The following is a 15,378-nucleotide window of genomic DNA, read 5'->3' on the forward strand; positions in this document are numbered from 1 at the left end:
GGGGAGGCGACCAGGTGAGCACTGAGACGCAAAAGATAAGGGGCTATGTCATCCTCACCCTTAGACTTTTTAATATTCAGATGGGAGAGTGCCATGAAAACTTCATAGTCACTAACCGGTCTAAAAGAGAATCTATTAGCAGGAGATGAACACAGCACAAGGGTTAAGAGAGACGAACACAGCACAAGGGTTAAGAGATGAACACAACACGAGGGTTACGAGATGAACACAGCACATGGGTTAAGAGAGCAGTTCAACGGACATAGAAGACACAATTTTCAAGTGATGCAAACCAAACTCACCCACCTGTATGCTGTATGCTGTAAGCCAACCCTAATTTGTTCACTTCATTAAGACCAACATACAATGATCAATTTCAAGCATTTTGTTTTTGGTTTAGTAATGTAAGTAGCAATATAATCAAGATAAAAAATAAATAAAACAGTAGGATCCCTGTGTATGCTGGTTCATTGGTTTTTCAACAGCATTGAATTGTAACTACTGATTATTCATAAATACACATTTAATGTATTTTAATGTCAACTGAAAGATTTAGAATAAGGCGCCATGTTCATGTCCAAGCATTTTATGAACTTTCAAGTAATGTGCATATGAATGATTCTTTCACTAAGTGGTGGTGACACCTAATCATGGAAATTAACTCAACGAGCCAAAACCTACATGCAATTCTGATACATTTAAGAATATAATTCTGAAAGAGCGTAAAACATTTTAAGCAACTGGCTGTAACTGGCATGCACAGGATCCCCCAAGACCAAATTTGAAACAAAAGCTTTGTTAAATGTCTGGTTGCAAAACATTGTTTCTAGGCAAACTGTGGAGCAACACCAATTTGCAAATACATTGCACCGCTGGCACAGGACCAAACATAGATTTGATGAACACTGCAAACATTTTGGAGAAGTTTTCAAGGCATAGATTAACTGCATAGAATTTTTTTTTGCACCTCAGTCAGTCAATCAATCCATCCATCAATCAATCAATCAATTAGGTGTATGAAAAGCATCCCTTATATGGCAACAGGAATGAACAGTATTACAATATTTGAAATGTATAACTGCATGTAAGAATTTCACAACTAACGCAGGTCAGGTACATGTACCTTATTCCAAATGCAGTTTATAGAGGCATTCAGTAACAAAGAAACCTGTCCCCATTTACATACTTACACTTAATTAACCGAGGGGGCACGCTCAATTGGAAAACAATTCCCTGCAATTTCCAGGTGGAACAATAAGTTCTTAGTTTTGCAACGTGTTTTGAGGTACGCTAGCTCTCTATGCTGTAAAGCCCGGAGAATGCCTTCTCACATGCCAAAGCAGCAAACCGGCAGTTTAAATAAACGTTTTACAGGTTTTGTCAGTGCTGAACATGGCCCAGGTTCAGGGACCAGAATTCACAGGGGTCCATAGGAAGAAGTCGATGGGTACACAATGTGGACTCCTTAGCCATCTCCTTAAATCCATCCCATAGAAGCCTCCTTGGTGTTGACGTCATACATAATATGAAGGCCGCAAACTCAATGTACAGTGCTGCGAAAGTGTTTGAGGTGAGTAAACCAGTGTTGGTGAATAGTACCCATTCACAGGTTGATCCAGAGTAATTAGTGGAAACAAAACTGATAAGGCCCTCCTGGAAGAGGACTACCCACCACTCCCTACAGTAGGGATCATCAAAGCAGCTTCCTAGAGGACTGAGAACTGCTGGTTTTTCCACCCTCCCTTTACCTGGGAGTCAGGCGTAAAGTCAGTCCGACCAACCATTAGAACTAAAATGGTTACTTAGCCAGGAAAAAAAAATTCCAGGGCTGGATTTGCATTGGAGGCCAAATTTGATGATTCCTACACTACACAATTTCCTCTAGTTGTGCAGAGAGGGTTAGCCAGGCTAATTGGGGAAACAAAAATCTGCATAGCCATCAAGAAATGAGGTTCTTCACTCCTGGATCAGAGGGTGCAGGAGGAAACGACACAGGGACACTCATACGAATGTCTATAACAATGAGTATTTATCTATTGCCATTTCTCTACATATATTCTCTCACACACTCTCACACACACACACACACACACACACACACACACACACACACACACACACACACACACACACACACACACACACACACACACACACACACACACACACACACACACACACACACACACACACACACACACACACACACACACACACACACCAGAAAATGCTCAGTCTTAACTGGCATCTCTAATTTCCCTGACAGAGATGGCCTTTCCCATTTTAAGTAAAGTTGCACTTTGCACACAAATGTGTAGAGTTAGGGTGGGGAACTAATTTCCTGGAGGGCCCATCTGTATGCAGGTCTTTGTTTCCATCAATTGCCCAGCTCGATTAGTTAAACTGTCCACGCAAATTCCAGGTGACTGGAACATTCCATGGTGGTGAAATTATACAAGGACATAAAACTGCCTTCCGTTTGTCATTCATGTACTCACTGGGAAAATAATTTAAAATGTCAGATGAGGAAAATATGACAAATTAAATATAATAAACAGCAAATCAGCTGGCCTTGAGGTTAAGGCTAGGATTGGTAAACAACATACACAACATGCAACAAAGTATAACTCATGCAACATGCAGTCAAACATGCAACAAAATCAAAGTCACGCAGAATGCAGTGCATGGTTTACAACCACATTTGTAGAATATCTGTGAAACCAATGGTCCAAAATACTAAACTAACACTGATAAACGCTCCAAAAATGAATAAAAAAAAGAAAATAAATGTTGACCAGTCCACCTGATTAGCAAAATTAACATATGGGAGCGTTCAGTTCAGTAAACTGATCTTGGGAACTCAACATTTACATTTTCGTTGACAGTTGCCGGTCATGTGACCGGTCAGGTGTTTCCCCAAATGTGTTTCAGAGGCTGATCACCAGAAGGTATCCACAGCACCTATATCAAAATAACACTGAAAGAGGAGCGGAACCAGAGGTCAGAGCAGCACTAGCTTCCCCGATACCACGCATTCACGAGTGAAACAGGTCTTTTGGGGGAACTTTTGAAGGACAATGATCTGTTTGGAATATATATACCGTTTGGTGTTTGTGTGGTTATGAAGAATTTAATAAATTGAGGAAAAGGTGATTTTCATTACATCCAACTGTATAATACCAAACCAGGACAACAAAACCACATGTAATTGTGCTGAAGTTGACAGGTCCAAACAGAAAACACATGAGACAGGGGGGGTTGAGAAATAAGACAACCAGACTTAATCAATTCTGTTGGTTTTGCTTTTTGGAATTAGTGCTAGGTTCATTTAATGTCCTGGTTCTTCGACAATTCTCTTTAGCTCTGACTATTTAAGACAAAATCATTAACTGGATTCCTATTTTTTCTTCGAAATTCCCTCACAACAGGTATGAATTCAAACAATCCAGAAACGTTCCTGTGCAAGAACCGACCTGTGTGTGACAGTTATGAACAGACACAGAAAATAATAATAATAAAAAAAACATCTGGCTCTTTATCAAAATAGTTTATTCAGTTGCTTTTCCTGTCACAAAGGTAAGACACAATTCCTCCTTTTCTGCAGGAAATCTCACACGCAACCTCCCACTGTACGTGTCAACTAAAACTGGGGGGAAATAAAATACAGACCTTTTTAATTACGAAGAGCTGAGGGGGGGGGGGGAAACAAACAAAAAACGCTGCAGATATTTAAAAAAAGGCATACTTCACATCACAGGAATTTGTTCGCTATAATTTTACACTCGAAGAATCTTCCTTTTCTCCCATGTTTGCTATAATTGTACACATTAAGAAATCCAACACAGCTGAAAAACACTAAATGCAGGAACTAAGAGAAGTTGTGTGCACTGGGAAAGACAGGACCTTCGTAAACAAAGGGGTCTCGAGAGACGGGGAGGGGTCTTTTTTTTTTTTTTTTCTTTTTTTTTTTTTTCCAGAGAGGTTTTTCCAGAGTCTGTTCTCCAAACAGAAAACCAGTTTCCAGAAACTCCACAGTCACAGACCCGAGAAAGACAAAGGGGGAGGCTAGTCTCATGAACACAGTCCGAGACACCAAAAAATGGAAAGCATTCAGAGAAAGAGAGAAAAAGAATGCGTTAAAGGTATCATGTTTCTTTGAGACACTTCATTGGAAAGGGTGTGTGTGGGTGGATGGGTGTTTGCGTGTGTGTGAGTGCGCGCGCGTCTGCGTTTGTGGGGTGCAGGAGGACATACAATCTTTCTAACAAAGAAAGAGCTGGGGTGGGGAGGTGGGGGGCAACATGGTTTTCCTGTCCAATCAGAATGAAAGGGGGAGAAGGGGAAGCAACGACGCCCTGCTGCCACTTTTTCGCTCGCGTATAAAAAGAACTGTCGGCGTCTCTCCGAGGGCGGAGCGCCCTGACGTCTGGCGGAGGAGCGTGGCTCGTTGGCCCCTATTTCCCCGGGATCTTGGCCCTCTTGCGGGCGATGGCATCCTCCACGGCCTTCAGCTGTTTCAGCAGCTCCTCGCGCCTCGACAGCGTGCTGCTGGGCTTGCCCGCTTTGGGCGGAGTCGGCCCGCCAGAACCCGAACCCGGCCCCGCTCCCGCTGGCTTTCCGGACGACGCTCCCGGTCCCTTCCCAGAGGATTTTGGGGGCGGAGACAGCGGCCGTTTCCTACAGAACGAAAAAATAACTGAATACATTCCCGAATTTACACGTCATTTACACACAGGGATTTCTGAGTTTCAGAGCTCAGCAGAGATTATCGCTTAAGCGACTTATGTTCCAGTTTGATAATGCTGTTGTTATTTTTCATCATTTATTTGGAGCAATCGCGCTTCATGACGATGCTTTTAAGCCTAGTCAAAGTCTGCATTTTGAATGTTCAGTGGTTAATCTGATAAATGATGCACTTGAAGACAATTAAAGAAAAAAATTATATAGCCTGCCATATTGTTTGCCGTATTTATTTGTCCTCAAGCAGAATTATTTTTTTCTACATAATTAGGTTAAGCTCATCTTGCCTGCTCTCGAATTGGTTTACAGACTTTAAGCCAAGCCGGGAGGTCTTATTATGTGTAGTTGTTGAGTAATGCAACATTTTTTTGTATTTTTGTTATTACCTGTCTGGTTGTGGGGGCATGGGGCGTGGCCCAGGGCCTCGAGGGCGATCCAGTCTGGGTGAGAGAGGTGGTCGTAACATCCTCCTGTCCCGACCTGTGAATGAAAGAGGGAAGAATCTTAGGGCATCTGAATGCCTTTTCAGGAGCATCTGAAGACGAGCATTTCGGTACATGTGAATACAATTTCAAATGCGAGAAACGGCTTGAAGCAATTTCTTAACTTAAACAGCAAAAAATCAGTCACATGTCACAAGACAGTCTGATATCTTCAAGATAATTGCCTCCACAGTAAAAATTTGTTTGCGACTTCTTTCTAGCTAGAATAATAGCTGAAATATGCAATTGCGTGACCACAAACTCAAACCAGGATGATACCAGGCTATATATATATATATATATAAACTATATATAGCCTGACATATTGTGTATTTATAAGCAGAATTATTTTTTAGTCGGTATCGGGAGATGCTGAATGTTACTTCGATCAGATCAGGAGACAAAAAATGTCACTCTCTCCAGACCCGCATAAACATGCATGCACACAACCGAAAATAGCATACACTCAACTACACCCAGCAGAGACAGAGACATAAATCGTTGATAAAATCTATAAAATCATTCCAGGCTCTCAGAAACACCTCCACACCTCACAGCCTTCCATTTTCCTGCAGTACTGTGGGCTTAAACAAACATTGTGGCTGTGCAGGCCTCTTTGACCAGACCCAAGCGCAAAACACGCCGACTTGTTACGTGTGTTGTGTGTCTTGTTATATACGGTACGTACGTCTGTGTGCGGACCCCAGGAAGATGTAGCAGCTAATGGGGATCCAAATAAATGAACAATAAATCATAAACCTCTCAACCCAATCTCCAAAGATATACAAAAAAAAATTCCGTAATATTCCAATTTATATTAGACGACATGGCTCAGGCAGTAAGAGCAGTCGTCTGGCAGTCGGAGGGTTGCAGGTTCGATCCCCCGCCCAGGCTGTGTCGAACACCTAACCCCTAAATGCTCCCGACGAGCTGGTCGGCACCTTGCATGGCAGCCAATCGCCGTTGGTGTGTGAGTGTGTGTATGAATGGGTGAATGAGAAGCATTAATTGTACAGCGTGCTTTGGATAAAGGCCAACAATTTACCATTTATATAAAGTCTTGTCACTCTCTCGCTACCAAAAGCAGCTAAAACTCTTGCAGGCCAATCCTAGAACAGAGAGAGTCGGTTTTAACATGATTTACGTACACCTGCCCCAAGGCTAAATGTTGGCCCAGTCCCCTCAGCTATGCTGTTGTGTTTTTACCTGCTTCTCCTTGGCCTGACAGACTGACAAACATTCCCAACTGACCGCTTTGGGATGCCACCAAATAAACGTATGGGTACGGCTCCGACTCGGATTCGGAATAAGAAACATCAAGAGAGGACACGCCTCAGAAAACTCCACCACCACCAAAAATAACTCGCCTGTCAACAACAGCCAAACGGGATTGGATAAGAACTAAGACTCTTCCAAGCTGGGAGCGAGTATCGCTTCCCTGTCATGCTGGTAGAACTGGATATCAAGCAAATTGCTTTGATACCACAGAGTGGTAAAAATGTTGTGCCCTTTCAAGTTTCGACACCCAAAAATTATCATCGAGCCAATAAGCATGCTTGTTACGAGGGCGGCCTGTAGTGTAGTTGTTAAGGTATATGACTGGGACATGCAAGGCCGGTGGTTCGATCACTGGTGTAGACACAATAACATCCACACAGCCGTTGGGCCCTTGAGCAAGGCCCAAAACCCTGCATTTCTCCAGTGGAGGGCTGTCTCTTGCTTAGTCTAATCAACTGTATGTCGCTCTAGATAAGAGTGTCTGCGAAATGCCATTAATGTAATGAAATCTGATCTACACCGGTCACCGGTGTAGAACATGGTGTCCCTGAGCAAGATACCTAGCTCCTAAATGCTCCTGACGAGCTGGTCGGTCGGCCTTGCATGGCAGCCAAACGCCGTCGTGAGAATCGTGAGAAGCATCAATTGTACAGCGCTTTGGATAAAGGCACTATATAAATGCCAACCATTTATATACACTTATATAATCCCATATGGGAATAGTATTGTAGTTAATCTACCTTGGTGAAAAGTATGGTCCTCAGCTATATAATATATCCTGACCAACAATATGAGGCAAGTTACATTTAAACTAATTCATGGGTTTTACCCATAAACATACATACATAACTAGACAGGAAAGCACCCCCTTGGCCAAATTAAGCAGTGAAGCACCAGAAGGTATGGCTGTGCAAAATATCTTATTGCCCACATTTTACATTGACTTCAATGTAAAAACCCAAGCTGATTAACAACCAAAGAAAACCTAATCGGTCAGTTTTTTTCAGTGATAAATGTAACTGTGTGTAGCAGTTTGCACAGATCGTTCTTTTCGAAAGTTGGGTTTTCTATCTTGAGATTTCTTTGCCTTTGTACATGGCACAAAAAAAATTGCAGCCTTCAAAAATGCTTTTAATTGCCTACACTGTTTACAAAGGACATGCATTCCCATACAGGTAAATAAAGAAGAACTGAGCTGCAGAACTAACCAACCACAGTACCCGAATGTGGTGTGGTATGTCCGTGCATGTCCACTGTGCACAGGAGTATGAATCTACCTGTGCAGGTTTATTCAAACCCAATGCAGGACTTCAAAACTGGAGATTAATGATTGAAACATTTTATTAGCACTGGCCTGATGTGAATCCAAATGCAGACCAAGCATTCTGTTGTGTCAATGGAATGTGACACAGTTAATCATTACCCCGGCCTTGCGCCAAAGTATGATTTACTATTTACTATATGAAAGAGATAATGATTGGCAAAAGCCAAAAAATCTGGAGAGAATAATGTGGAGATTCAAGAGATACTCAATTTACAGAGGCTTTCGGTCCTGGTCCATCAGTCCATGGTGTGTGTGGGCACAGAATACAAAAGAAACAATCCCAAATGATTTTTAATGCCACCGCACCTCTGTTTCAACGTGAAGGCAGAGGAATGCGGAAAAGCTGCCAGTTAATCCCTGCCCACATTCAGTATTGAGTGGTGTCAGGTAATTCTGCGGAAAGTTCCAGAAGTTGCAGATGCTCGGCCCTCAGGCTGCATAGTCCTGGCACCCGTACCTCTCATGACGCAAACGTTCATCAAAGCTGTTACTTTTTTACATTACAAGTAATAAATGCTCAGTCTAATCAACTGTACGTCGCTCTGGATAATAATGTAATAACAAGCAGAGGATGATTATTGTGTGTAGTGAAGTGCATTTTGGGGGTATAGAAATTCTTAACTGAATATTTCACCTTTAGTTAGGTGTTAGTTATCAACATAGGGTCCTTGAAGGTATTGTAGGAGATCCTTGACCAGACTTAAGAGAATTGGGAAAATCTATTAAAAATCTGTCTCTTTTTTTTTGACGATTACTGCTGTAATAATTTCTATAACTACAACGCCCACAATTATTCAACCTATAGTCTATAACATCTTCAAACAATTGCAATGTATGAATATATATGAAGGCGGCATGGATGGTGCAGTGCTTAGCACTGCCGCCTCACAGCAAGGAGGTCCTGGGTTCGAATCCCGGTCGGCCGGGGCCTCTCTGTGTGGAGTTTGCATGTTCTCCCCGTGTTTGCGTGGGTTTCCTCTGGGTACTCCGGTTTCCTCCCACAGTCCAAAGACATGCAGGTTAGGCTGATTGGAGAGTCTAAATTGCCCATAGGCATGAGCGTGTGCCGGGTTAAGATGATGGATGGATGAATGGATGGAATATATATGATTTCTTTTGCCAAACTTTCTCCCCAGTTTCAGCTGTTAGATAGCTAAAGCTTTTGAGGATTTGTGCAATATACAATTTAGGCATCGAACAGATGCTTCTACACCAAAGTGACTTCAAATAACTGCACAAATAACACCACCATAAGAGGTGGTGTGCTAAGAACATACCCAAATTTGCCGTCTCTAGCCGAGACATTTAGGGAAAATAGACACCCACAATTATTCATCCCTAGCTACGATCTCGATCATCTTCAAACGATTGCAAAGCATTAATATTGTTTGATTACATATGCAAAATTACTTTTGATAACTCATGAGAAATTGGCATCAAAGCATAAAAAATAGCAGGAATTTCCCACATTTCTTTACCTAGTCAATGTTATAGAGTTGGAAAAAAAGCAGTTATTTCAAGTGCAACTGTTCAGGAAAAGTTGTGAAAAGAGGAGTGCATTGCATTCACAATGTTGGAAGTAAATTGCATTTAAAAATCCAAACGCCTGATAATGTCAGTTCTGGCCTTAGTAGTGCTCCCCCCCCCTTGTCTGTGAGTATGCTGCGTACACACGTGGGGGAAAACAGCCTTGTATTACACTTGAGATATGACGCATGCCAACACATATTTCAAATACATTTATGTGAAATATTGTCTGTAGGCAGTACAAGTCCAAATCACGCTAGTGTGGGGTGGGCCCCTTCAAATCACGCTAGTTTGGGGTGGTTCCTGAACCAGAGTTGCAGCTCTTACCTCTATCAGGTGACATGGCTGTCCTCTTGCTGGGCGGAGACATAGGCCGGTCCTTGTCAGACGGCAGGTATCGCTTCCTGTTTCCACGGTCTGTCTGCTGCTAAGGAAATGGATAGAAAATACAAAATACCTCTCAAACTCTTCTCTCCTGCCATCAGGAAACAAAACTCTTGGTGTGTGCGCGCTTGTGAAATACCTCTGTGTGTGTTAGACATTTAGGGTCAGAAAATCAATACTTCCCTCCTTAATCACAAAAATCAGGAAATATTACATCTGACAGGTGTGAAGTCGTCGTCCCCAATTCCCAGCACAACGGTGGGTCCAATCACCTTGTGGAGCAGGGTGAGCTTGATGTCCTTGTGAGAGCCGTAGCCTCCAGGGGGTCCCATGGGCGGTGGGTGCAGAGGGTGACCCTTATTGCCTGGCCCCATCCTCTGTGACATTTTGGGGGGTGGGGCAGATGGATCGGGCTTTCTGCGATCATCTTTGAACGGCTCGTCCTTTTTTGTTGGCTTTCCTGTAAAGGGCCGCAACACAAGCACAGCTCAACCACAACATAACTACTACAGAATAATAATCCCTGGCCGACCCTGCTGTGCACGTCTTCAACATGTTGTTCACAGCGAACTGTTCCCATGTAACAGGTACCACTGAACAAATTCAAATCAAATATCTCAGCTTGCAAGCAGAGGCGGAAATTCCAGCTTCCTGACAACCATTGATGATTTCCCTGTCAACACAAATCAAAAGCCTTGGCATCATCCTGGACAATACTTTATCCTTTGGTCCGCACATAAAAAACATCTCAAGGACTACCTTTTTTCACCTACGCAATATCTCCAGACTCCGCCCCTCACTCTCCCACACCAGTGCTGAAACTCTAATCCATACCTTTGTCACCTCCCGGGTGGATTACTGCAACAGCATCCTCTCAGGACTCCCCACCAAACTCACCAACAAACTTCAAATTATACAAAATTCTGCAGCCCGAATCCTCACCCGCACAAAATCTCATGACCACATCACACCCATCCTCACTCGGCTACACTGGTTACCAGTTCAACAGCGCATTGATTTTAAGATCCTCCTACTCACATACAAGGCTTTGAACACCCTTGCACCCCCCCATCTCTCTGACCTTCTTCACAACTACACCCCAACTTGCACTCTCTGCTCCTCCTCAGCTGACCTCCTGTCTATCCCCACCACCGGACTCTACTATGGGTGCTCGAGCATTCAGCTCTACAGCACCCAGGCTCTGGAACTCTCTACCCATACACATCCACCATACAGAGTCACTGTCATCTTTCAAAAAACTTCTCAAAACTCATCGGTTTACTCTTGCATACCCCTGACTGTTTGTTTGATATGAATTGTATGTTCATTGTAAATTATTTTTAATTGGATATATTGTATCATGTTTTCTTTTTTGTTGATTATTTTAAATTGGATACTTTGTATCATGTTTGTATCATGTTTATGTTGTATTTTGCCCAATGTAAGGTGGCCTTGAGTGTCTAGAAATGCGCCACTTCAAATAAAATGTATTATTATTATTACTGCTATTTTCTTGAACAAAAGTGTATGGTTTTTGGACTGTACTAACTCTTGTGGAAAACACAATTTAGGCATCAAGCAGATGCTTCTTCACCAAAGTGACTTAAAATAAGAGCACAAATAACACCACCATAAGAGCCAGGGGTGGTGAGCTAACAACATTAGCTGATATATTTATGGTGTGAAAATAGGCATTTCCTGATTAATTCAAAATCTAGACCGAGGGTGCCACAAAGGGTCAATCGTGCCACAAAGGGTCAAGCGTTGCAAGTTTTCATCCTGACCAATCACACTACAGCAGCTGATTTCACCACTTAGTTCCCTCCTCTCTGGTTGGAGTTGTGTAAATTGGTGCAATCTGATTGGTTGGAATGTAAACCTCCGTGGCACACGATTGGGCACCCCTGAAGGAGACAGGGGCTGGCGCTACCTTTGTCCTTGTTGGGCAGGCGGTCGCGGGGCGGTGGCTTGTCCTTGCGGGCGTGGCCGGGCGTGGGCGAGCGCGAGCTGGCCGAGGACACGGGGCTAGCCAGGTCTGCATACATGTCCTCTGAGTCGGCGCTCCGCCGTGAGCTGCTGCTGGACGAGGCAGAGGACACGGAGGAGACGCTGCTGACGCTCAGGGACCTGCGGGGAGAGGGAGGGGGAGGGTTAGGCAGAGAGAGGGTTAGGCAGAGAGAGGGAGAGAGAGGGTTAGGCAGAGAGAGGGAGAGAGAGGGTTAGGCAGAGAGAGGGAGAGAGAGAGGGAGAGAGAGAGAGAGAGAGAGAGAGAGAGAGAGAGAGAGAGAGAGAGAGAGAGAGAGAGAGAGAGAGAGAGAGAGAGAGAGAGAGAGAGAGAGAGAGAGAGAGAGAGAGAGAGAGAGAGAGAGAGAGAGAGAGAGGGGGTTAGGCAGAGAGTGGGAGAGGGAGGGTTAGGCAGAGAGAGAGGGTTAGGGTTAGGCAGAGAGAGAAAGAGAGGGTTAGGCAGAGAGAGGGAGAGGGAGGGTTAGGCAGAGGGAGAGAAAGAATTTTAGCAAAAGGTTTGAGAGTGTTTAAGAAAACATATAATAACATGTATACAAAACAAACAACAATCAGCAGACACCACACTCACATACCTGCATATATACACACAGAAGCATGCATGCACGCATACACAATGCACAGTGAAAAACAACAAAACAAGGCCATAAATAGAAATTGTGTCACTATCCAAATACTTAGGACACTAGAAAGCTCCGCATTTTTACCATCTAGAACCATTAATTCTGATGCCCGGTACTGTGAGGTTTGTCCAGCATTACATCATTAATTACTGCACCTACAGCAGCCCAATTTCAGACAGATTATGAAAGCGAATGTTGCAAAAATATATTTCATCAAATTTGACCGGTCTGTTTTAACTGCTCTTAAATGAACACAAAAACCAAATTTTTATTTAACTCTCTTTAGCTGTGAACAATGTCTCAGAGTCGTGGTGAACATTCCAAAATGAACATGTGATGTGAAAAAGAAATGGAAAAACAAAGACCAAACTCCTCAAAGTGTGTGTGTGTGTGTGTGTGTGTGTGTGTGAGAGAGAGAGTGTGTGTGTGTGTGTGTGTGTGTGTGCATGTGAATTCATGCACGAGTGGCATTTGACACTCTTTTCAGCAGCTCCTGACCAAGAGCATATGATGTGAAGAAGCCGTCATGTGATATTATGCCCTTGGAGACCGGTTGTCATGTCCAGCACAACACGCATGCCCTGGTTTTTTTTGGCCCTTCCAGCACTGGCTTTCCCCAAGTATACCTGCATATTCCAGGCATAGCTGCTCCTGGCGTCACATGCTGCCCAGATCTTTATTCCATACTTCCCTGTTTGCTTGGAATGTACACCTTGAAGGAACAGTGACCTCTAAAAGGAACCAGGCGCTCATCAACTGTCACCTCAGGGCCTGGATTGTACATCAGTGGTAGGCGCTCCACCCACCTGTCCCAAACGTTCCTGATGGCAGCCAGTTTGTCATTTCATCAGCGGACGGGTCGTGTATCTCTGTTATCGAATCGATTAATTGTAAAGGACATGAAACTGTTGTAAGGACATAGTTGCCCGGAACATAGACCTGCCAGTCTCTGCATCCCACAGACTTTTCGTAGCCTCATTGTTTGAGCGATATACTCCTGCTAAAATCAACAGACCCATGTAGGCTTGGAGGTCTACCAGGTCAATTTCTCTCCAGGTGTCGCCAAACACATGCTTCCCCTCCAGGTTTGCCATCTCCAGTATAATTCCCTCAATGGACTCTGGTAAAAAGAGTTGGAAGCTGGACTTGATGTCATCCACATGTCGCATACCGTGTTGGCCCTGGTGTCATCTTTATGATGTTTTCCACTCTCGCTCTACTTCCTTTGTCCTGGGGGGATGAAGACCAGAACAAGTCTCCACTATTGGACTGGAATATCTCCTCAGGTGCCTGTTCTTCAGGCGCCTCTCCCTCTCCATCTGTTGACTGGTCAGTCTCCTCAAAATCTGGATCCAAATCTGTGTTGTCTTCCACTTCCGAGACATCCTCCTCTATCTCTGGTTCAACTTCAGTGCCCTCTTCATCGTGTTCGAAAATTATCTCCAGAGCTTCTCTGACAGATAACCGCTTGGTCAGTCGCCTACTCATTGTGCTCAGAGTAAAAGGAGTGCAAGGCAAACATCAAGCTATATATATGGGGTCTGTGTGAAGATATGATACATTGATTAGTCTGGAAGGTGTGGTTCACGTGGGGGGTAGGCACAAAAGCACGGGAAAGAGATGGGTTCACATAAGACACCTGTCTAGTCTGTGTGAAGATATGATACATTGTTTCATCAGGAAGTTGGTTCACGTGGGAGGATCGGCACATAAGCGCGGGAAAGAGATGGGTTCACATAACAGAGATTGTTCAGTCTGAAATGTGTGTGTGTGTGTGTGTGTGTGTGTGTGTGTCTGTGTTGGGGTGGTGTGTATGGGGTGGTATGTATGGGGATGTTTTCTGATCTGATGGATGAATATAGTCTGGATACCCATTCATTTCCTATGGCGGTCACTTTTGACCGGGAACACCACAGGTGTAACAAGGTTGACTAAAACACTCAAAATTCAATGAAAGTGGTGATCATCACTTTTATACGTTGCATAGTGTGCATAGTGTGGAGGATATCATAAGGCCTTGAGGCAATCAGATGTAAAACACAATATTTATGAGTGTTTTAAGTTGTAAATCAGTCAGATTTGACCCGAACATGACATGAAGGTTAAATGAGAAATTAATCGATTTCAACATTTTTATGTCTAAAGTATAGTGGAGTTTTGTTTTGTCATTTAGGCTAAGGGAAATGAACCAAGCTGTGAGTTACAAGTCTTCAAATGAGCACAAAATGTAATCATATATTAAAATATTAAAAGCTGCTGTGTGGCTTACCGCACAGAAAAAGGTTTAAAAGTGAAAGAAGCCCATGGCTAACAACTGCTAACCACATTAGCCTTTGAAATTAAATCTGCTTGCTGACATTTATTAAAATACTAAAATAGCAATTATCTACATAGCAGGTTTACTTTTCCCTCAGAAATATTCCAGAATAATATTTTCCCCTATCAACAATAAAATCTCTAAGTAGTGTGATGGTGATGGTTTCGGTGGACTACCAGCAAAGTCGTTAGGAGTCCTACTTTCTCTATCATGCAATAATATTTTGGAAATTCCATTTCACTTATTTTCCTTTGACTTTTGAAGGCAAACGGTTTTATTTGTTGGTTGATTTGATTGGAAATTGAATAAACAAAATGGCAGTCTCTGACTTTTGCACAGTACTGTATAAATTTAACACACATCCACACACGAAAAACACACACATGCACACGCACACAGTAGAACATGTATGAAAGGGAAAGACAAGGACATTTTGAGCAAAGGGAAAACACTTTACACAGCAGGAATTTTCTGCAGCAAATTTTTAGCAAATTTTTACCCCCAATGCACAATGAGAAACATGAAGAGCTCACAATCACAACAATGAATAGTAAAAAAGATGACACTGGAGAGGTCAGGTGTGGAGAAGGCCTGAAGACAAAAAAAATAGGGTACCTGGATTTTCTGCAGTGTCCACCGGAAGATGAAAGGCATGGGGGAGGAGGGAGAGAGGGGAAAGAA

At 43.2% G+C, this 15,378-nt stretch overlaps 1 protein-coding gene across 6 annotated transcripts in view; it reads right to left on the reverse strand.

The window, feature by feature from the left end:
• Positions 1-3,532: 3,532 nt before the first annotated feature.
• zc3h18 (zinc finger CCCH-type containing 18) overlaps positions 3,533-15,378 on the reverse strand; it is a 49,554-nt gene continuing 37,708 nt past the window's right edge. For 4 of the 6 annotated variants that reach the window (XM_061246242.1, XM_061246239.1, XM_061246240.1 and 1 more), the window contains exon 14: positions 14,419-15,321. In XM_061246242.1, coding sequence (XP_061102226.1) covers positions 14,838-15,321 — 484 coding nt within the window. In that variant the 3' untranslated portion in view covers positions 14,419-14,837. Of the gene's footprint in view, positions 4,678-5,126; positions 5,221-9,678; positions 9,779-10,007; positions 10,196-11,665; positions 11,863-14,418; positions 15,322-15,378 lie in introns of those variants that run through there. The other 2 variants (XM_061246243.1, XM_061246238.1) reach the window with 2 other exon arrangements.

The sequence above is a fragment of the Conger conger genome, chromosome 6 (genome assembly GCF_963514075.1).
Source record: "Conger conger chromosome 6, fConCon1.1, whole genome shotgun sequence".
NCBI classification, from domain to species: domain Eukaryota; kingdom Metazoa; phylum Chordata; class Actinopteri; order Anguilliformes; family Congridae; genus Conger; species Conger conger.